At 31.6% G+C, this 21,229-nt stretch overlaps 3 protein-coding genes and 1 long non-coding RNA gene across 4 annotated transcripts; 1 reads left to right on the forward strand and 3 right to left on the reverse strand.

The window, feature by feature from the left end:
* Positions 1 to 1,568: 1,568 nt before the first annotated feature.
* Positions 1,569 to 6,987, reverse strand: LOC116405027. The gene is made up of 2 exons (XR_004218085.1): positions 6,724 to 6,987; positions 1,569 to 2,060 (listed from the first exon to the last, which is right to left on the reverse strand). It is a non-coding gene; the product is annotated as an uncharacterized LOC116405027 (long non-coding RNA).
* A 537-nt stretch (positions 6,988 to 7,524) lies between these two features.
* Positions 7,525 to 8,261, reverse strand: LOC101215580 (monothiol glutaredoxin-S11). The gene has a single exon (XM_004136007.3). The coding sequence runs from the start codon at positions 8,014 to 8,016 to the stop codon at positions 7,705 to 7,707; it is 312 nt and encodes a 103-aa protein (XP_004136055.1). The 5' UTR covers positions 8,017 to 8,261; the 3' UTR covers positions 7,525 to 7,704.
* Positions 8,262 to 10,070: 1,809 nt separating this feature from the next.
* Positions 10,071 to 13,238, reverse strand: LOC101215340 (glutaredoxin-C11). The gene is made up of 3 exons (XM_031888379.1): positions 13,004 to 13,238; positions 12,540 to 12,727; positions 10,071 to 11,879 (listed from the first exon to the last, which is right to left on the reverse strand). The coding sequence occupies exon 3, from the start codon at positions 10,580 to 10,582 to the stop codon at positions 10,274 to 10,276; it is 309 nt and encodes a 102-aa protein (XP_031744239.1). The 5' UTR covers positions 10,583 to 11,879; positions 12,540 to 12,727; positions 13,004 to 13,238; the 3' UTR covers positions 10,071 to 10,273.
* A 2,750-nt stretch (positions 13,239 to 15,988) lies between these two features.
* Positions 15,989 to 20,494, forward strand: LOC101206195 (OVARIAN TUMOR DOMAIN-containing deubiquitinating enzyme 5). The gene is made up of 3 exons (XM_011661035.2): positions 15,989 to 16,213; positions 18,984 to 19,109; positions 19,378 to 20,494. The coding sequence occupies exons 2-3, from the start codon at positions 18,988 to 18,990 to the stop codon at positions 20,231 to 20,233; spliced, it is 978 nt and encodes a 325-aa protein (XP_011659337.1). The 5' UTR covers positions 15,989 to 16,213; positions 18,984 to 18,987; the 3' UTR covers positions 20,234 to 20,494.
* Positions 20,495 to 21,229: the final 735 nt, after the last annotated feature.

Consider the following 21,229-nt stretch of genomic DNA (forward strand, 5'->3'; position numbering starts at 1 on the left):
TTAATTATAACTTGATGTATTTTCATTTTTTTTATTTGAGTGTCTGAGCCAGCTTACGTGTACCTTGACTAATCTCATATATTTGGATGTCAAAGAAGCTCGTAGAAATTTATTTCTTTAAGTATATAACTTTTTATCACCCATGACCGCTAATGTTAATTACTGAGATTATCTCCCAATTTATTACTAGGTCCTTCCATGATAATGTCTGTATTTTCATTTTTGGGATGCATCTGAGTACCATATAGATAATATATATTAATTACTAGTAAACAATGTTTTGAGTTAACATCTTACATGAATTATTGAACTCTTACGTTAACTAAAAACATTTTATTGAGATAAAAGGATGGTTAATGGTAGATTTTTTTTCTTCAGCTTTGTCAATGTTAACACATTTGAACGTAAGAAAGAATCGATTATTTCGTTCTGTCTTAGAAAAATCAATGAATGATAAATAAAAAAGTTTAATTAATTAACAAAACACCATATACATAAAAATGGGGGAGTAGCACAGGGCAGAAGTTAACCTCTGCCTCTTGGGATTGCAAGGTGTGAGGAAAGAGGAGCTGAAAATGTTTTGAGCCATCCCCATGTCAGTCCTAATGTTTATATTGTTCTGTAGTCCTTGTTTTATTTCGAAATAAAACAAGGTTCCTAGTGGATTTTATAGATTTTAGAACCGTCTCTTGGTGAGAAATGAGTGCAAATATGTGAACATGAGCTGGTCTTGACATATATCTTACATAGATTTAAATTTTCATTGCCCAACGTCATTTAGTAGTGTTAAAAAGTTGAGCAGTCACGTTGTTTTCTTCTACTGCTACATTTTTACTTTGTATGTTTTACATGTTTCAATGTTTGATGATGAGATTGATTTTGCTATCAGGATAAGCTAAGGTTCCCCTAGAAGCCATGTCCTTGTATATAGAATAGAGCATTTTTCAAACAGGTGTAATTGTTTGTTTTCTTTGATTGAGATACCCCTTGACTTTTACTGGGGTACTTTGTCTAAACTTTTCCATTGTCAATTAGAAGAATTTATGGAGAAAAAGTGTAATTTTTTGGGTTTATAGAAGTTATCAAGGAGGCTGTTGATTGCTTTCTTCACTACTATTAATATTTTTCATTTTTAGATCAAGGGAGATGTTGTAAGAGCTCAAATACAGGAAATGTGAAGTCAAATTGAGCAGTTGCAAGCTGAACTTCTGTTCTATAAGGTTTGATGCAATCTTTTTCTTTCTTAAATTTGCTTGCTCAAAACAATACATTTGTTTCTAACCTTTTTCCCTATCTGGATTGTGAATTGAAAGAGTTATGTTTCAAAAATTTAAGAGCTAGAAGGCGAGGAAGAGTTCAAAACACAGTCAATATGTGGATCTTGTGGAGTCTGATGATGATAGCCCCCAGTCTAGTAACATCTTATTTCCATGTTCAAATGAGTATTCATTGGAATATGATCCCAATGTTGTAAAGAGCATTCGTTGGAATATATTTTCTAATTTTGGTGGTACCAAAAACAAACCTAGTCCAAAATGAATCAGAAAGGAAAGAAAAATAGAAAAATGTTTACAAAATAATAAATTAATAGTCTATATCACCATTTTAGTAATTTTTTGTTCCAATTTTAGTAATTACAATCCAATAATGAAGCTAAAACAAATTTCAAGACTAAAGATAAAATACAATTCAATTTTTTTCATCAAACAAACAAATAAACCCGAGCTCAAACTTTCTAGTAGAGTAAATACCTCATTATTATTCACTTCACATCAACAAGCCAAAAACAATACACATACACAATAAAGACTGGATGTCAAACCACGTCATTCGGCTTCGATTTGCCATTGAGGGACTTGGACCTTCAGCTTCCTTCTTGGATCGTCGAGCTCGTTTTTTGACGATTTTTTGTTCAAAAGAGTATCGATATCCATTCTTGTTCTCTACAACTTGTTGATACTCGGTCATTTGAAACATCCCAATAGGCGAATTAGGAGCCATGTTGTGATTGACAGCAGAAGTGGATGGAAATCGAGAGAGCAAAAGAAGAGCCAAAAGAGCTACAGAAATTAAAGATTTGATAAATGGAGGCATTTCTTTTGGATTTCAAATGTTGTTTACAAGTGAATATGGAAGATAGAAACATACATAATGTATGAGATTATTATTTATAGTATAAGAATGAATGGTGTTAGGAAAGATTAATGGATTTCAATTTGGCCACATTTGACCATAGACGTCGGCCGCTGAGTAGGGTTTGAAACATTCTTATATTATTAATAAAATATCCCTATAATAGGTAAGTGTGAAATTATTGAATGATGGCTTTATTTTATTATAGAAAATAGTATCCTAATTTTAATTTTATATTTTATACTTTACAAGTTTCATCCATATTTAAATCATGAGTTTTCGTAAATATATTATATATATTTATATTTTATTTGTTGGTTAAATATTATGTAAAACTTATAATTAAGTTGAATTAAAGATTTTTTTTTTCATTCAGTGAATGAATTATTAGAATAAATAGTTAGAGAATATTTAAAGAATTGATTCATTTAAATTAAGTTAGGAAGTGGGAGAAGAAGGGAAAAGGAAAGAAATGAAATAATGAGGAAGAAGAGAATTAGGGGAAAAAACAATTGTTAGTGGCAGATTTGTATCAACCCATTAACATAACATTAACTAAGACTTAATTTAAACATTAAAAGTATTAACTAACCTATAATTAACCTATCTTTTCGTTCGACAGGTTGAAAGTTCGGTTTTTATAATTTCATCATGATATATAATTAATCTAACTTGAGAGGTTGGAAATTCGGTTATTTCTATTTTCATTATGATATATAATTAATCTATTTTTTATTCGAGAGGTTGAGGTTTGGTTTCTTTAAAAATTAAGAGAAAAAATTAGAATATTAATTATTACTTTTAACTTTGAATTTGGTCTAAATAATGCATTTGAAAATTGACAATTAAGAACGTGCAATTCATTTCTGTTCCATTTTGTAAGGTTAAAATTTTGACTTCAAATCACAAAAATTACTAAAATGTGATGACAAATCTATATATTATTATTATTTTAAAAATAATGTAAATAATTTATGTTGAAGTTTTAAAAATACTAAAATAATCAAGAGGTTCATTTGTTTGGTAAATAAAGAAAAATGTGTATTTAAAAGTATAATCATTAAGACTCCGTCTCATAACCATCTAGATATAAGTTTTTGTTTTTGAAAATTAAGTTTATTTACCTTTCATTCGCATATTCGTTTTTTAGTTTTTAAATCTTGATTTGGTTTTCTAAATTAATGGTAAGATGTATACAATAGAGGAAGAAAGTTGGAAGGTTAAAAATAATATCAACGAACTTAAATTTAAAAATTAAAATAGTTACAAAACTAGCTCTAAAATAGACAAAAATTTAAAATACATGAAAATAAAGCAAACCTAAACGAAGTATTTAAATCATTTTAGACTTTTCGTCGTAACAATTTAGTTTTAAATTTTTAAAAATTAAGTCTCAAAACATTCATTCTAACCCCTAAAATCTCTTGGTTTGCATGACAAACTTTTTATAAATATTTTTAAGAACTAAACAAAATAGTTCTTAAAAACTTATTTTCACAATTGGACTAAAATTCAACTATAGTAAATAGAAAATAATGCAAATTATTGTATGAAATTGAAAGACAGCAAATTAATAGTAAATTTACAACAATTTTCTTGTTTTCTTTCATTCATTTTTATTTTTTTCTTAAAAAATTTTTAGTTTTTTTTACTGAAAAGTATATTCTTTATTATAACCGTTAAACTTATATATAGTAAGCATTGTACGTACATACTAATATTGATATTTGTATTAATATGTCTTCTTTAACAATCAAACCATAAATCACAAAATAATCACAAAACTCAAACTTAAGCATAGTTTCAAGTCTACGAGGTGTTTAGATTACATTTTGAAAAAAAATTGCGAGTTTAGAAGCTACTAAAAATAGTTTTTCTAAGTATATTTTAAACTATCCATTTTCACAAAAATAAATTTTTTGAAAAACATTTTTTCTTCTTTGTTCAATTGATATATATTTATTTATTAGTTTCTTTTCGTATTGATTTATGTAAATGCTCATATTTTACTTTTTTTTTTTTCTTTTTCAACACTCATCTTACAAAGAAAAATATTTATTAAGGAAGTCCAATTAACATATAAACTTTTACTTTTTTTTTTTTAAGTCACATGATTAATAGTCTCACCACATACATATTAAAAAAAAGTTACTTCTCTTACTCTTGAGATAATGTTTGATGATATTCCTATTTCTTTCTCTCTTTCTTTTTCACATTCCCTAAAACTAAAATGTGCTAAAAATGTTGCATTCAAATTTTGAATGGAAAAGCATATTTATTTTTTTAGTTTTACAAAAGTAGAAATAAAGTATTATACTTTTTCTCCTTTTCAAGATTAACTCATCCACATTTCATTTAGTTTGTGGCACATAATCTCTAGAATATTCATTACTAGATATGGTTGACCAAAAAAAAAAAAAATCCCTCTATTTAGCTCCTTTTAGTATTAGTTTATTTTAACTATATACATATGTATAAATCTTTCTTAAATTGAATTATGTATATTACATTTAAAATTCTTACATAAAATTGAATACATGTTAATAACCACGTAAATTAGAGTATGAACTCAATTATTATTCTCTGAGGTACTTTATACGACAAATGGAATTGGAAGAGATTGAAGGGTAAACATTTAAGGTTCTTATGCCCATTGGAAATTCAACTCCCTTTTTAAAAAAACATGTGATTTTCAAAGAAAGAAAACCTTTTATATGTAAAAATAAATAAACCATCCAATCTAGAATATTTTAGCCAATATTACAATTATAATAATAATAATATTTATTATTGTTATGTTATTATTAAATTTTGAAAAGCTTCACTTTAATTATCCTACAATTATATAATAATTATGAAAGTTTTAGTTTGATGGTCATTATTCCTTTGAAGATATTCATTGTTTCTTTCCGTTATAAATTTAATACCAACACAATCAACCCAATTCAATGAACATAATTCAATTAATAAATGCGCTAGAAACTATGAGAACTATTAATTCAATGAACATAATTCAATTATATATAAATGCGCTAGAAACTATGAGAACTATTATTTGAATTTCTAAAATATATACATGTTAAAATCATAAAATTCAAATTGATTTCATCTCTAAACCAAATAACTAATTAGAAAATTGGACCAAATTTTTATCTTCTAACCCAAACAAAATATCAAGAATAAAAATTAATTTTTCTCATAAACTTATAAACTTGCAAATGAGTAAATCGAATTTTTAAGCAACTTTCAATTTAAATATTGAAAATTAGACAAATATCGCGATCTTTTATCTTAAACTTGAAAATTTTGCAAACTTCTACCTCTTAATAGGTTTTTGTTTGAAGAACAAAAATGAGTCAAATTTTGTGATTTTTGATCAAGCTATTCATGTATTACTTAGTTTTGTGTACTGTTTTCTAGTGAATTAATTTGTGAGTTCTTAGAATATTGTGAGAATTAGTAAAAAAAATTGACATATAGTCTAACATTCAATCAAAAATTATGAGCAAAAATGTACATTTGCAGGATAAAGATGGATCCACTCTCCATTTATGAAGAGATTTATAGTCATTACTCACACGTAACTAAAGAAGAATGTATACTTTCTCAAATTAGTTATCAAATTATGTTTCGAACTAAATTGTAAGAAGGAACCATTGTGGGTCGTCAACTTGAAGTTGGTGGAGTGTATTGTTATAGTTCATTTCATGTTTGAAACTTTTAATTATAATGATCAATGTTTCTAACAACTAATATAACTTACAATACTTATTTGTATTATTACTATTTCAGATCTATTTGTTTTTGTTATCGTGCATACTATTTTCTACTTAGGCTACTTGTACAACAAGTACATGTTATTATAGTTTAAGGTATAATAGTATGCAACTCAAACATGAATTATTATAACATACAAACTATTATAACTCAGACTATAACGATCACCGATTATAACAATAACTTAGCACCCCCAAACGTCTCCAAAAGATTATATTTATGCTAAAAAGTGTACGACTCAACCGACATTAGTATGTATAATCAGTTTTGAGGCTAGAGGTTCAATCTCCTACCCCGTAAAAAAAACGTTAGGATAGTCCAAGTGACACACTGGATGTGCTGCAACCAAAAGATAGTGTGCCTACGATACTAAAAAGATCATTATACTCATAAATTATCTCTTTTAGTGATGGAAAATTATTTGACGTATTTCTTCCTCTAATACATTTCATTGGACCAATTAATGATTTAATTGTCTAAAACTTCACTGCATGCTTTCAGGATCGATTTTGTCCAAAATTACGTTCTAACGTACCATTTTGGTTAAGTTTTCCTTCTCTAAAATCAGCCAAGCATACCTCTACTAACTCATTGAAGAAATATTTCCATTCTCAGGAAAACAAATGCAAACTTTCAAAAAGCTTTTCAACAACATTCTGTAGTACTTAATTCTCAGAAATAGTAAGTAGTAAAGAGAAAAAAAACACAACAGCACTAGATCCGTCAATAATCAATAAACCCACATTTTACTACTAAAAAAACTTCCAAGAACTGATTTGAGCAATATTCTTTATGATTTAAAAAGAGACATACCTGTATTATAAGGGTGTCGTGGAGATGCTCAATCGATCATCACGAACTATATTTACAGGTATTAGCATCAAAATGCTGAAGCCTTCCTTTAGCTGAGTGAGCCTGCACAAAATCTATGCTAATGATACCGACTGCTGAAAGGAGGACTATCACAGACATAACAAGGGAAATCAAAAAGGAATAAATATCATGGAATTTGATGCCTATCTTCATATGAAAAAAGTGGAAGAATCTGCAGCCCCACATGCCGGAAAAGTTGGGCATTTTTTTTCCTTCAACTTTTGAAATAGCATGGGGAGTATTGCTATGGAGAATTATCTAAGAATGACATTTTCTTTGATGTGAAAGTTGGATTTACTGATCATTATGTCTCACATTAATCTGTTCTTAATCAATATTCTCTAAAAGAAAAAATACCAAGGCCGCCCAACAAGTAGACCAACTGGCTCTTTGACCAAGAATATTATATCTAATTAATGGAGCATACTAATTTAACGAATACGATAAATGCATGTAGAGTTTTTAGGCTCTCACTTGGACACTTTGACTGAGTCAAAATGTCTAAAAGTATTGAAAGTATAGTCACGAGTATGCCGTACCTGGGGTCGATTATGTTCGATACTCAAAGAGTCTGATAAGGATTAGCCACAAAAAAACAAGAGGCTATCCCTTGGCATATATAACAAATTTAGAAACAAAAGTTTAAGTCGAGTTTTGGTTTAATTTCTTATTAAGGATTGGAGAAAAGATAGAGATTGAGTGCAACTTTGTCGAATGCTCAGAGACCAATTGAGAAAAATATAAACACAATAAAATAGGAGCTGACTTCATTATCAATAACAAAGGTATTACATACTACACAGCTAAACAATTGCTACATAATTCTTGAGACATAAGACATAACATAACTATTCATTATAAACTTGAGCCAATTATTATTGTTTTCCTTCTCCAACAGAATAGTCAATAATTTGATTAGATTTAGTATTTATTCAAAGCATGGCTTTGCACCAGCATTTTGGTCAGATCACCGCTTAGGTGGTGTGACATGATTTCATTTGTGGATCCGACCAGCTTTCCGCCGATGAATACGGCTGGTACTGGTGCATTGCATCCTAGCCTCATGAGAGCTTTCTCTATTTCCCTGTAATCAGGGTCTTGGTCAATCTCATATACGAGAGGATTGACTCCAAGTTCCCCAAATAGAATGTTAACTGCATATGATAGGCAGCATGAGCTTTTGCTGAAGATGACCACACTCCTCTCGGCAACCAACCTTTTAACCTTATCCATGCCTTCTTAATATGATAGAGTTTTCCTTGCAGATAAAATGAAGCCGAGCAACACACAAGTACACTTGATATCTAAGGTTTCTTTCAAGTTTGTTTAAAACCTTATAACCTCTTTGGACCAAATTTGACCAAATTTGGTCCAAATACGGTTATATAGGTTTTAAATATTAAGAAGAAAAAGTGCGCAAGAGAAAACTAATATCAAAGCTTGTTGTATTATGAGTTTGAGTTTGCATGCAAGACTATTTATAGAGACAACATAAGGAAGATTGCTTTCTTTATAAAAAAAAAAAAGAACGTTCAAAAGAGTTTGTGCTTTCCCTAGATGCCCCAAACTAATAAAAGCAACTTTTTAATATTACTGTTTCTAACAGGCTGGACAAGTTGAAAGGTCTTTTAATTCAGTGCGCACGACTATTATATGATGCTGATATACGAATAATTAACCATTTGATACATGTAAATTATAATTTAATCTCACTTATATTAGTAATGTAATCAAGTGGTGATATTGATCATACCAAGCTTTATCTGACGTGTAAAAACAATGACCGTGTCTTCTACTTTGCAAAGTTTGTGGAAATGAGAATATGGCTATCAAGAAACAATATAATAAAAGCAAAAAACTTATGCAATATCAGTCAATAAATACCAGATTCTTCCAATCACCTTCTTTGAATCCTTATGCAGAAAGGCTCCAGTGGCTGTAGTTCTCCGTATTCTGTCCACCAACTTGTACGATTCCTTCTTGCATGTGGAGCTTGTTAAGCTTCATCAATTTAACAGAGTTATGTTCCACAGCCTGGTGAGCACACAAATATATAAATTGAAATGGTCGAACTATCCCCCTTGAAAAGTTATAGCTTCATAATGCCTTCTCCAATGTAATATCTAGTTTATATGGAAAATCCCATGACTGTCAAATGGGGTATCATGTCCCTGGGTGCATGTTTACACGCTCTGTTGATACTCCAGATGGGGTAGTGTGTGTGTGTGTGTATAACATTGAGCAATAAATAAAGTATAATAACTTCTTTATCTGAGTTGAACAAGGGGAGGCGGGGAGTCGATCCTCTATCCTTTTGGTCAAAAAACATGTCTTAATCAAGTTGAGCTATTATCAAATCGATACTTCAATACATTTATTAAATTTGTGACTCCAAAATTGATTTTGGCTCAAAATATATAAAATGTTCATGGCAGGCATAAAAGTTAAACGTCACCAGGTTGTCCTTCAACTAAGTAAAGGACCTAAGTAACTACATCCAAAATGTTATGCAGTGATTGGAGAAATTAACCCCTGCCATATTTTAGCCAGCAAAAGATGCTTAAACTAGATGATAAGGGATCCAAGCTCACTTGGTATAAACTAAGGGTGTTTCACCCACCCATGTCATAAGTTGGTGTTAATAACTCACTATTGAAGTTTTCACATTTATTGAAAAAATTTATCTTTCCCCCTTTTTTTATTTTGCATATTCATCCGAAATTCCATCTTCACAACTCTACACCCCAAACACAGACCTTCCTAACTCCAACCTAACATCCAACCCACCCCCCCCCCCCCCCCCCCCCCCAAAAAAAAAAAAAAATTGCTATGTGCATGTCTATATCAACATGCCTTGCCTTGAAGTTAAGTAACATGATGTGTACAAGCAGATTATCAGTCTGGCAGCAGATGAAGACCTAATGAAAATCACAACAGTCAACAAGTACATATTTTTGCCAATGACAACTCCAAACAAAAGAAAATTCAGTTTGCAAGAAGAAATTTAGTGCATAATTCCTCAGTGGTGCATCTTCCTATTTTAATCAATGGTAGACTTGCAAAAAAGAGTTACCAGTTATGTGCACAAAAACCTTTCATGCTGCTCTCCTATCTTATTATTCACTTTTTAGAACAAAATTAGTCAATGTTTTATTCTACTTCAGTAGACAGACAAATCCTACGCAGACAGTATAGTAGGCATGTTGGAGTCCACATTTAATCTTTTTTGTTTTTATTTTTAACTTTATCCCTTCGTATAGCATGAAGATGGAAGTAATACTAAACTCTAGGAAAAGTTATCCTAACATTTAGATATCTCAGGGTAAGTATGGCTTCATTTTATACAGTTCAGTTGTAAACTCGAGAACTATCGGAGCCTTCTTACAACATTTTGTACGAGCCTTTTCGACATAATAAAGGCAGGTGGGTTGAAAAAAAAAAAAGACAAAACGAAAAAAGAAAAAACCATGCAGTTTTTCTTTTTGTAGCATTACAACCAGATGGCCTTCGCATCTATCAGCATTTGTTTCAGATCCCCATTAACATGGAGAGAAATAACATCTTTTGCTGAGCCTATAAACTTTCCTCCTATGAACACAGCTGGAACTGATGGGTTGCACCCTAGACCTCTAAGAGCCCAATCAATCTCTCGCCCATTTGCATCATGGTCAAGCTCGTGAACTGCAGGGCTTGCACCAAGCTCATAAAAGAGGGTCTGGATGCTATGGCATATATAGCATGAGCTCTTGGAAAAAATCACTACTGCTTTCTGAGATGCCAAATTTCTCAATCTATCCATTATAATCCAATCTTCCTACTTCCTTCCAAAAGATTTTTATAACCAAATATCCAAAGATACGTGAAATGGCTGTACTTATACTAACAAAAGCTGGAGGAAAAGAAAAAAAACAAAGGCTTGTGGAGGAGCAAGGAACAAGAAGTTGAAAGAATGGGAGTAAGGTCGTATGTTTGCTTAGGCTTTGACATGATGACTTTGCATAAACGAACGTATTTATAAAGGCAAGTGAAGGGGTGGTGGATTGAATTGTTTAATCTAAATAATTTGGAAGACATGAATAAATGGATAGAAAAGTGCAAGTTCCTTCAGATAGTTGTTTGGATAAGGGAAATGGCCCTTATCGATGATTTGCTTGATAGTGACCCACTTTTTCACAAAGTAAGTTGCATAGGGCATCACTTAATGTGTAATGGTTAATCTAAAGACGTGTCCTTCCATCTATGAAAAACCACATTATAGTTGGAATAAATAAAATACATCACACAAGAAACATAACCAGAAAGCACTTTTATTTGGCCAACTGGGTGATACCATCAGCCATCAAGAATATCAATAATTTCATAACTAGCAGTAATGAAATCTTGAGCACAAGTTATGGAAATAGAATTCCATTTATTATAAGCTAAGTGAAAAAATCAATAAATTTTTTATATAATCATCATTGATGGAAAGTCTCACACTTGGAAAAAAGGGTGAGATTTTGGTCTCTTAATTTCAGAACAATGTCAACCCCAATTCAATTCATACTTGAAATTTTTAGGAAAGGAATAAATCTACGATGACGTGGCATTAATTTACATTGAGGCATGGCTGCAACTTGAACAATACAGTAAATTCTACGTCTGCAGCTGATGTGGAAATTAACAAGAGTTTAGCTACTTCATATCCATCACAGTGTTCATTGGTCCTATAAACATGTGGATCAGAACACCTTAGTAGGACATCAACTATCTCCACCCCTTCCAGGACGGAAAGGAAAATGAAAAAATATAAAACTGAAATGAAGAAACTCGAACAGATTCTTACATATCTCCATCAAACTAACTTTAGAGGCATTAAGATGTTTATTTCTAGTAAAATATGAAGATAAAATGCACGATGCTCACTGGTATATTAAAAGCAAGAGACCATTTCCATTGATTCTCCCTCATTAAGATTCTGCTGCAACCTTTTCCTTGTCATGAGTTGAGGATAAGGCCAGCAATTCAATTAACCCCTACACCCACCTCTTAGACCCTCTTGATTTCACCTACAGAATCTTAGATATCAATGCAACTTCATCTTTGTTCTACATGATCTGAAATGCATGAAAATTCCAAGATGAGAATATTCTACTTGTTTGCTGCGATCATTTAAAGTAGGGAATTCATAGATGTCACTGTGCTCAAAGTTCACTAGTTAAGTATTAAACAAGATGATCTCCAGACCTCTTACTTAGTGGACTCAATTTTTATAGTTAGCATTCAAACAAATCTCCATCATACATTCTAATTAAGTATAACATGTTTCCAAATAATAATAATACCAAAAAAAAGAGTACAATAAGTATCTCTACATAAAGGATGGACTTTCAATTTTACAAACATCAATTCAGAGTGAAAGGCTCGCCATCAGAATAGAATAGTCTTCTCAGTGAAAAGATGTACAAATTATAGAGAAAGACCTTGAAAGCATAGTTCTACTAATTAACTGTTTCGGTCTTCGTCATTAAACCATCGCTATATCCAAAAAAAAAAAAAAAAAAAAAAAAACTTAAGCAAATCTAATCATTTATACATTCTCAAGCACTCCTAACTTCTAATGTTTATTTAATTTACTACATTTTCAACAATACACAACTCCTCTAATATGAATATGATATTAGCTTGATTCACGAGACAGCCAATTAAAAACACTGTAATGGGGAGTAAAAGACATCCCATGAATTTGAGCAAAAGCTTAATTGTCAACTCCGAACCTGAATTTTCAGTTTATTTATGAATTTGATGATTTCATATATTCTCAACTCAGCGAAAATCTTCTAAGTCAGTGAACGAGATACAATGCTAGCAGTTGATTGTGTTGAATCCAATCACCGAGATACAACAAAGCCTATCTCATACAAAAATCTGGATGCATCGCGCACAGGTTGCGCATATCCTCATCCTGATACAAGGAATAATATAAAGATAGATAAGTCAGCTTCCAACTGTTACAAGAATGGTGGGGGAAGGAATGTCAACGAATGAAGGAGATGGGATAGAGATGCAAAACGTGAATCTGAAGATTAAAGAAAGAGCAGTGTGTAAGAAGTCACTGTAAAAATCAACAAATGAATCGAAAACTTGAGGAGTTGGGTTTGTTGAATCCGTCAAGAAAACAGATGAAAATTTAAGGGGATTTCGGTAAGGGATTGATATGAAGAAGAAGATTGGTTCATACTGAATCATGATATCACTGGTTGTGTTGAGAGATTCCATTTGAATTATTGTGAATGTATAATTGAGTGATTGAGATTCGAGAGAGGGAATGAAACGAATAATTTCCATTAACAAAGATGCGGGGGCGGTGTCTTTTCATGCTCCAAATTTTTCAATCTCTTTCACCACCTAAATCTTTTGAGTTTGGTGATAAAAAGACGAGAGAAACTTCGAATTATGATGCAAGCGGGAAAAATAAAAACTACAAAACAAAAATCATCAACATCAACTTCAACTTCAACTTTTTAAGAAATTATGATAAATTGAAACAAACATCCAAAACTTTTCTAAAATCAAAAATTTAGAATATATCTGCATGAGCATCACACTAATTAATAAATAAATAAATAACCATATTTACTATATTTAAAAATAATCTACGCTCAACTGATATAGAATCACTTTCAAATAATAAGCTATTTTCAAATATAGCAAAATGATCAAAATATATGTGTGATAGAAACATATATATCATTCTATATGACATTTAGATAGATATTACTATCTACGAGATCTTGTTATATTTATAAATATTTTTAAATAATTATTTATGATTTATTAGAAAACGATACGTTAAATAACAAAATTTCAATTTTAAATAATAAATTTTTTAAAAATATTTTTAAATATAGCAAAAGGAAAAAGTATAATTTTTTTAGATAGGTTAGTTTTCTTGCACATGAAGAGAGCTAAAATTATTAACTATATAGTATAATAAATTATAGTGCGAATGAAACTTTGTTATTTTACTAATATTGATAGTAAATTATTGACTTTATTGTATACATATTTTAAAAGTTATAGAGTGAATTACTCGATTCAATAAGACGTGGGTCATTAATTAAGAGATCAAAAGTTTAATTTATTGCTCATATATAATTCAAAGAGAATGAGAAAGTCTTATTAAGTTATGTTGGTAGGGGTTGGTTGGCTCGTAGATATCTTGACATGAACATTATAAAGTAATTTTAGTATATATTTTTGGGTTTTGAACTTTTTAATGACATCTAAATAGGAGTAATTTAGTTTTTTTTTTTTTACAATAAATTAGAAGGGAGACTATTTAAGTTTTGCTATTGATAGATAAAATTTAGCTTTTTCTTCTTCATGGTTAGCCAAGAGAGGTTTTTCCATTCATGAGTTAGAATTGCATGCAAGTAACTTAGATTGGTTTAGTTAGTAAATTTGATAGATTTTAGTAACAAGTTTTGACCATGTTGTATTTTGATCAAACATGCTTACAATACTATTATTTATATCTTAATTGGGACTAGTGAAGTGTTTTTTCTATATTAAAATGTGGATATATTGCACAAGTACGACAAAAAGTGAAACTCTTTTTTAATTCCAAAGTTTGGAAAGAATATGTGCTTTTCGTTTATTTGGGAGTTGGGGTTTTTTAAAAGTTATACTAAAAAGGTACATTTTAAAAACTCGAGGAGGGAAATGAGTCTATTCTTATAAACCTAAAAACTAAAAGATATTGTTTATAAAACTTATTGATCAAAACACGCATGTTCATCCCAACCAAAAAAGTAAAGAGATAATTTTTTATAAGAATTTTAAAGATATATCCTCATTTTCTACATAACTATCCCAATCAAACACATTTAACCTTCCAATGTATGGAGGTGAAATTATTTGCTTCCCTAATTATGTGAGTTTAGGTCCTTAACCTTCCAATGTAGGAAGATGAAATTTTTATAGGGTAGAGAGGTAAGAATTAAGGGAGAAGAAGATAGTAGGATGGTAGTGAACTAAAAGTTGATATTTATTTTGGTTGGTGTGGAAGATCGACTTTAACCTCTGACAAACTATAAGTACTTTAACGACGAACAAACTACATAACATATAGAAGCTTTTAGAATTCTCTTGTAGGTTTGTGTAAATGTTATCTTACATATTTTACTAACCTAAATGATTTGATCTTATGATCATTTTATTTGTCCTGTGAGAGAGCAAGAATGTGCTTTCTCAAACGTGGTTACAAGCTAATCCAAAAATTTATTATAACGAAATTTTTTTATTGTTAACATGTAACAAAGTGTTAAAACTATGAAAAACAATTTCAGTCTAGATGTGATAGATAAAAAAAAAAAGTAAATTATGCGGTACGCATGCATTGGTGCCTTTCCACCGACTTAAAAAAATTATAGCACTAAAATTTGGGATAATAGCGTTTCTCTATTTTGCAATAATGTATTAGAACACAATGGATCCATGTTTTTAGAACTTGTAAAAGAGATGTGAATCCAAAAGAACTCACATGATATATGGTTGCAACGATGAAGTCGAGCTCTTTCTTGTTTGAATGCAATCTTTCTTTTGTAAAGGCAATTTGTGATTTTGATCATTGAGACACAAATATTAGTATATTTGAAGTCATCACGAATTGTGATATCTTACCGTATTTATAAATATTTTTTAAAGTTTTAAGGTTTAAAAAAGTGTTATTTTTAAAGTGACAAAATTAATAAAAATATTTATAAAATATCACAATCTATTTATGTTTATTATCGTGAAGATAGATAATAGTAATTTATTTTGATCTATTACTATCCATTTTAGAAAATTTATCCTTAAAAGAAGTTCGATAATTTAAAAGAATCTTTTTCTTTAATAATTTTTCTTTCAATGTTATGTTTGTACCTAAAAAAAACTAAACAATAGTTAAATTTAAAGAAAGTTTTTTTTTTCTTCCAAAGACCCGTTCTCTACAAAACGAAGATGAACTTTGGGTTCAACCAGAGAAAATCGTGAATTAAGCGGACCGAACCGAACCACCCACTTCCGGTTCGGTGGACCGAATCTATAAAGAATAAGCGTCTGGTCCAACCCAAAATAAACCGACCAAACATTCAATAACTAGTGGCACTTCCGTAGTATCCTTGAACTTCAGGCCGACTCTTTAACAATTTTGGTTAGTGTCACTTTAAGGTTAAGAGACTGCAGTCCTTGTTCGTCTTCTCCTAATGCCCTAGCTTCTCTCAGTTCCATTTCCTCTTCAACCTCTCATCACATTTCATTTCCAATTTTCCGTTCGATTTGGCCCTAAATTCTGCTATACTGCTCTTTGCTTTTTTTATTTCGACGGAAAATTGTTGATATTTAGAAGAAGAACGCTTGGTGAGGGTCATTTCTTAAGTAATTCTTGAAGAAGATAGTTGCTGAGGTAGAGCTTGGCTTCTAAATCTATTATTTGATTTTTGATTGCCCGTCTTCGTTTTTATGGCCTCTCTATCTCAAATTATAGTGAAATCTGAGTTCCGTTTTCACGTTTTTGTATTATTCTTTTGGTTTTTTTTGTTAACAATGGTATTGAAATTTTCCGAACTGAGTTTCGACTCTAATATTTGAAGTGGGTTTTGAATTATGATTTTTGTTTTAAAGCATGTGAAAAGAAGGATGAGAAGGCATTCTTCAGATCATGATGCTACTGGTTCTAGAATTTGATATGTAGTTTGTTTTGATTAATTGGACTGTTACTTGGAGGATATACTGAACTTGAGTGAATTTTATATGGATATACATGAGTATGTGGACTAACTTGCCCTTATCTTAACAATCTCAGGACAAGCCATCCTACACCACTTAGCAAATTAAAGTTATAAAATTTTAGCATAAGTAGGTGGCCATTTGAGATTTCATTAGCCTTATCTTATTGAAAGTCTGAAGACGGTGATGTTGGAATCCATAAATCTTAGTTCCAAATCTTTTGGCTTCAGTTATATTTTCTGAATGGAAGTATCGTACGCCTTTGCTGATGAACTATCCTCTCAGTTTTATGGAAAGGGGAGGGCGGCAATGGTTATTCATTTTTTTAAAAGTGGGTTTTAGTTTATTGATTCTGTGGGGAGATCGAATTTGAGATTGGTAATTAACGCCTAAAGTCAACCTTTAAGGGTGGCCATCTTCACAAATTGGTAGTAGCATTTACTTTTGTAGTTTATGGTCTAAGGCACCAAGCTTTGGTTGTGGATAGTTTATAAACTTGGGATGCAGTAAGTTTTTTTTTCCTAAACAAACCTGAAACTGAACTTTTCCTAAAATAAGTCTAATGCTCAAAATACAAAGAAACAAATGAGCAAAAATGCATGAATAATGGAACCTTGAGATCAACAGATACACCCGGATATCTCAATTAGGTTGACACATCCATAGCACCCTCATCACACCCCAATACAAATGAAATCCTCTAAAATTCATATAAGGTTGAAATAACACTTCCTTGAACCACTAAAAACCTAATTCTGAACATGGATTCATTCCTTTTGTTGTGGTGTTCTGATCCGAGTTGGAAAGATGTTCATCGATTTCTTGAAGCACTATAGGTTGTGAACAACTTGCATTTTAGGAGGCCTCTATATGATGTGAATTGGAGATATGTGAGCTCTCTTACCTTTTGTTTTTCAGTCAAAGAAAGCATTTAAGATCAGAGTTGATGTCTCTCTTATGGATTGCATTAGCCATCTTGTTTTTTCTTCTACTTTTTTTCTAAAGGAACATTTGATCACAAATAAAGAGATGGGGTTGGTTTCTAGCCTATAACCTATAAGGTGAGCTATATGTGCCTAAGCATTTGAGCAAGCATGATGGCTCATTAGAAGGTTACATTTTGAAGATTGTGAAGTTCTTTTTGTGATGAAGTAGGGAGAAGAGGAAGAGACAAACATATTGAGGGAGAGTATCTGCTCAACCTACACCCCTAGGTTAATGTAGTTACTAGATCGATGTAAATAAAGACTAAAGAATATAATTAATTAAATACTTGTCATTAAATCAAGTAAATAGCTATTACTTGATTCATAATTTAGTTCAACATCCCCCTGCTAGCGAATATGCCTTTGTAGGACAATGAGCTTAGTACCCAAAGGAGATATTTCTCTTCAACTTCCTTCCTTTTCCCATTTGGTTCCTTGTGTTGTGAGGGAAGGTCCAAACATATTTTTGGGAGGATCATTGGGTAGGGGATAAATCCCCTCTCTTATGCTTTTCTTTGGTTATATCATTTGACATCTTTTAAAAACTCTCTTGTGTCAGTTTCTTTCTCCTTTGGTTTTCATTGGTTGTTGTCCAATAGAGAAACAACGAAGGTAGCCTCTCTTCTCTTTTTGATTGAGGGTTTTAACTTTAGGCTTGGGAGACAGGATGTTTGTGTTAAGAATCCTAATCGCTTAGAAGGTTTCTCTTGTAAGTCTTTCTTAAGGATCTTATTGGATTCCTCTCCTGATGTCAAGACTATCCTTGATGTTTTGTGGAGGATTAAGAGTTTGAAGGAACTCAAGTTTTTCTCTCTTGACAAGTTTTGCTCGATCTTGTGAATACTATGGATAGGTTTTTGAGAAAGATGGCTTCATTAGTGGGTTCTTTTTGTTGTATCCTTTGTGGGGAAGTTGGAGGAAAACTTGGATTACCTTCTTGCTTCTTTCAGGAGTTTGATTTTGCTTACTTGTCAAAGGGATGTTTGGTTGATGATCGAGGACAGAATTCTTAAACCTTCTAGTAGAAATGAAACGTCTGTAGGAACTAGTAAATAGCTGTAAATGTGAGCTCACGACAATTTCAAACTAAGACGGTTTCTAACTGCCACTTCTCTAATTTTCTTTATGAGATATGATAAGAAAAATATTTATTCGTAACATCGAAGGAGCTGCTCATCAATTGTTAATTCTTGATCGACCTTGCTTTCTCCTTTTTTTTTTTGTTTATTTTTTATTCTTAATTACAAAAGCTTTTAATAATTCCCCCACCCACCCACACATAGACATAAGGCCTCAATTTTCATGTTTACAAGTAGCTTATAACACTTAAGTTGTAGTGAGAATTCTCTTAGTTCTTACTGGAGTTATATTTTTTAGACTAATCAGCAATTTTATAACTTGAGAAGTTAAATTGAAGCTTTTGATGGATGTTACAAACTCTGTTTCTTGCATTTATATCAGAACTATGGAGGACACTCAGCAAACAGAGGACACTCAGCAAACAGAGGACACATCATCTGGAACTGTCCCAGATAAAGCATCTCAAGAGAATCATGAAAGTCGTGATGAAATGCTTTCAAGGCATAGGTAAATTGAAATTTTGTCATCTTGACTTGCATCTGTTGCTTTTCATTAATGATATTTTCTCCGTTTTTTTTTTATGTATGGCCTGTTGTTTCATTGTTTGCTGCCAGTGGTGTTTAATATAATTGGTGATATTGTTGACTTTTGCATTTTGCACCATATTTTCTGCTGCGACTTCAAGTGCATTGTTAACCGTTTGTGTCTATGGTGCTCGTAAAATTTTCATTTATTGTTATTCATGTTATTATATAGCTACTGCATCTTTGTGCAGGAAAGAGATATCTCAGTTGCAGAACAAAGAAATTGAACTTAAAAAGGCAGCAGCTAGAGGTAGCAAAGCTGAACAAAAAGTGAAGAAAAAACAGGTGGAGGAAGAGATATCTCAACTTTCTGTGAAGCTAAAAAAGAAACAGGCCGAAGAACTTGCGTCCTTAGGCTTTAGTAACAGTAATGGAAATGAAAAAAACATCGACAATCTAGTGAAGGCCATAGCTGGGGTATCTATGGCAGCTCAGTCCGATCATTCAAAGCCGAGCAAAAGCACAAGGCGTAAAGAGAAAAGGGCTCAACAAGAAGCCGAAAGAGATCGAAGAATTGAAGAGGAGCAAAGCAACATTGTGAGTGATAGAATGATCGAAAATGAACATTTGGAAAAGAAGCTCGAACCTCTTGGCTTGACTGTCAACGAAATCAAGCCAGATGGACATTGCCTCTACAGGGCAGTTGAAAACCAGCTAGCCTACCTTTCAGGAGGTTCGTCTCCATATAATTACCAACAACTTCGGGAGATGGTAGCAGCTTACATGAGAGACCATTCAACTGATTACATGCCATTTTTCCTCTCGGACAATGGCGTAGAAGGCAACTCCAACAGTTCGTTGGCTGAAAGGTTTGAAAACTACTGCAAGGAAGTTGAGTCAACTGCAGCATGGGGAGGGCAGCTGGAACTTGGTGCTTTAACACATTGCCTTAGAAAACATATCATGATATTTTCGGGATCGTTCCCTGATGTGGAAATGGGGAAAGAATACAAATCTGAAGGGGTAATAAACTCAAGTATTAGGTTGTCTTACCATAAGCATGCCTTTGGACTTGGGGAGCACTACAATTCTGTGGTTCCTGTATGATGATGAAGTTGGGTGGTATAATCATGAAGGGCCACTTTTACTTTGGCATTTATTCTGTTATGCAATATCTTTTTTGAGCCTCGAGTTTGTACCTAAAGGACAAGGGAGAAGGGTGTGCCAAAAAAAAATATAATGTTCTTCTTTTTGTTTCCTTCCTTAGATATTTAGCTTTCTTTCACATTTATTCTTCAATTTACCGAATCCAATTCTTCTGTGTTATCTTATAACACTTTCGTTTGCTGTTTTATCTATTGTTTTTTATCTTCTGTTGCACAAGCTTTTACAGGATTGAAGGTAAATATCCTCACTCCTTTTGAGTATCTCAATTATCCAACAAAACCACTTATACCACTTATCTTATAATATTTGAATGCTAAGAAAACTTGCATGAGTATCTATTATGGCTATTATGGATTAAATTCATTCCTTCTATGTCTAGATATTCTACTCCAACAAAACGATCTTGTCTTGTGTAATATTATGCTTTTCTAGACATGGAAAAATTATGTTTCAAGTATGATGGTAGTTGTAATTATACTTTCAAACTCTCATAATGACTATCTCACTCTTCTAAAAGTGCTAATGTTAAAATTAAACTTTTAAATTTACAATCATTATAGAAATTGAACATTCCAACCTAAAATGTAATAGTAAAATCTAATATTCAACAGTAATTGACTTTCCTTGGATATTAAGGTTAGTAATTGACACTACTTTTCTCGGGAATATTGGGTTATGCAAAAGCAAGCATTGCAGACCCACTTATCATGGCAGAACATTTGTTATCTTCTTAAAATTTCAGTGCCCAAGTGTCATGAAATGAATAGTTGAGCTTGGAAATATGAAAGATATGGGAACTAAGGAATCTAATAATCATTAATTGTATAGAGAGCCTCTTGATGCTGTGGATTTTGCTAAAGAAAAATGTATCTCATCTAAGAAACTGACAAGAAGAAGATATGTTCAACTGTTCACATCAAGCTGTTGAGATAAGAA

Source organism: Cucumis sativus, chromosome 7, assembly GCF_000004075.3.
Source record: "Cucumis sativus cultivar 9930 chromosome 7, Cucumber_9930_V3, whole genome shotgun sequence".
Taxonomy (NCBI): Eukaryota; Viridiplantae; Streptophyta; class Magnoliopsida; order Cucurbitales; family Cucurbitaceae; genus Cucumis; species Cucumis sativus.

Bases quoted from the DNA above. Each gene is read 5' to 3' on its own strand.
- LOC101215580 (XM_004136007.3), bottom strand. From the start codon at position 8,016: ATGGATAAGGTTAAAAGGTTGGTTGCCGAGAGGAGTGTGGTCATCTTC.
- LOC101215340 (XM_031888379.1), bottom strand. From the start codon at position 10,582: ATGGATAGATTGAGAAATTTGGCATCTCAGAAAGCAGTAGTGATTTTT.
- LOC101206195 (XM_011661035.2), top strand. From the start codon at position 18,988: ATGGAGGACACTCAGCAAACAGAGGACACTCAGCAAACAGAGGACACA. The intron at 19,110-19,377 runs GTAAATTGAAAT...ATCTTTGTGCAG, and splicing joins GAAATGCTTTCAAGGCATAG to GAAAGAGATATCTCAGTTGC.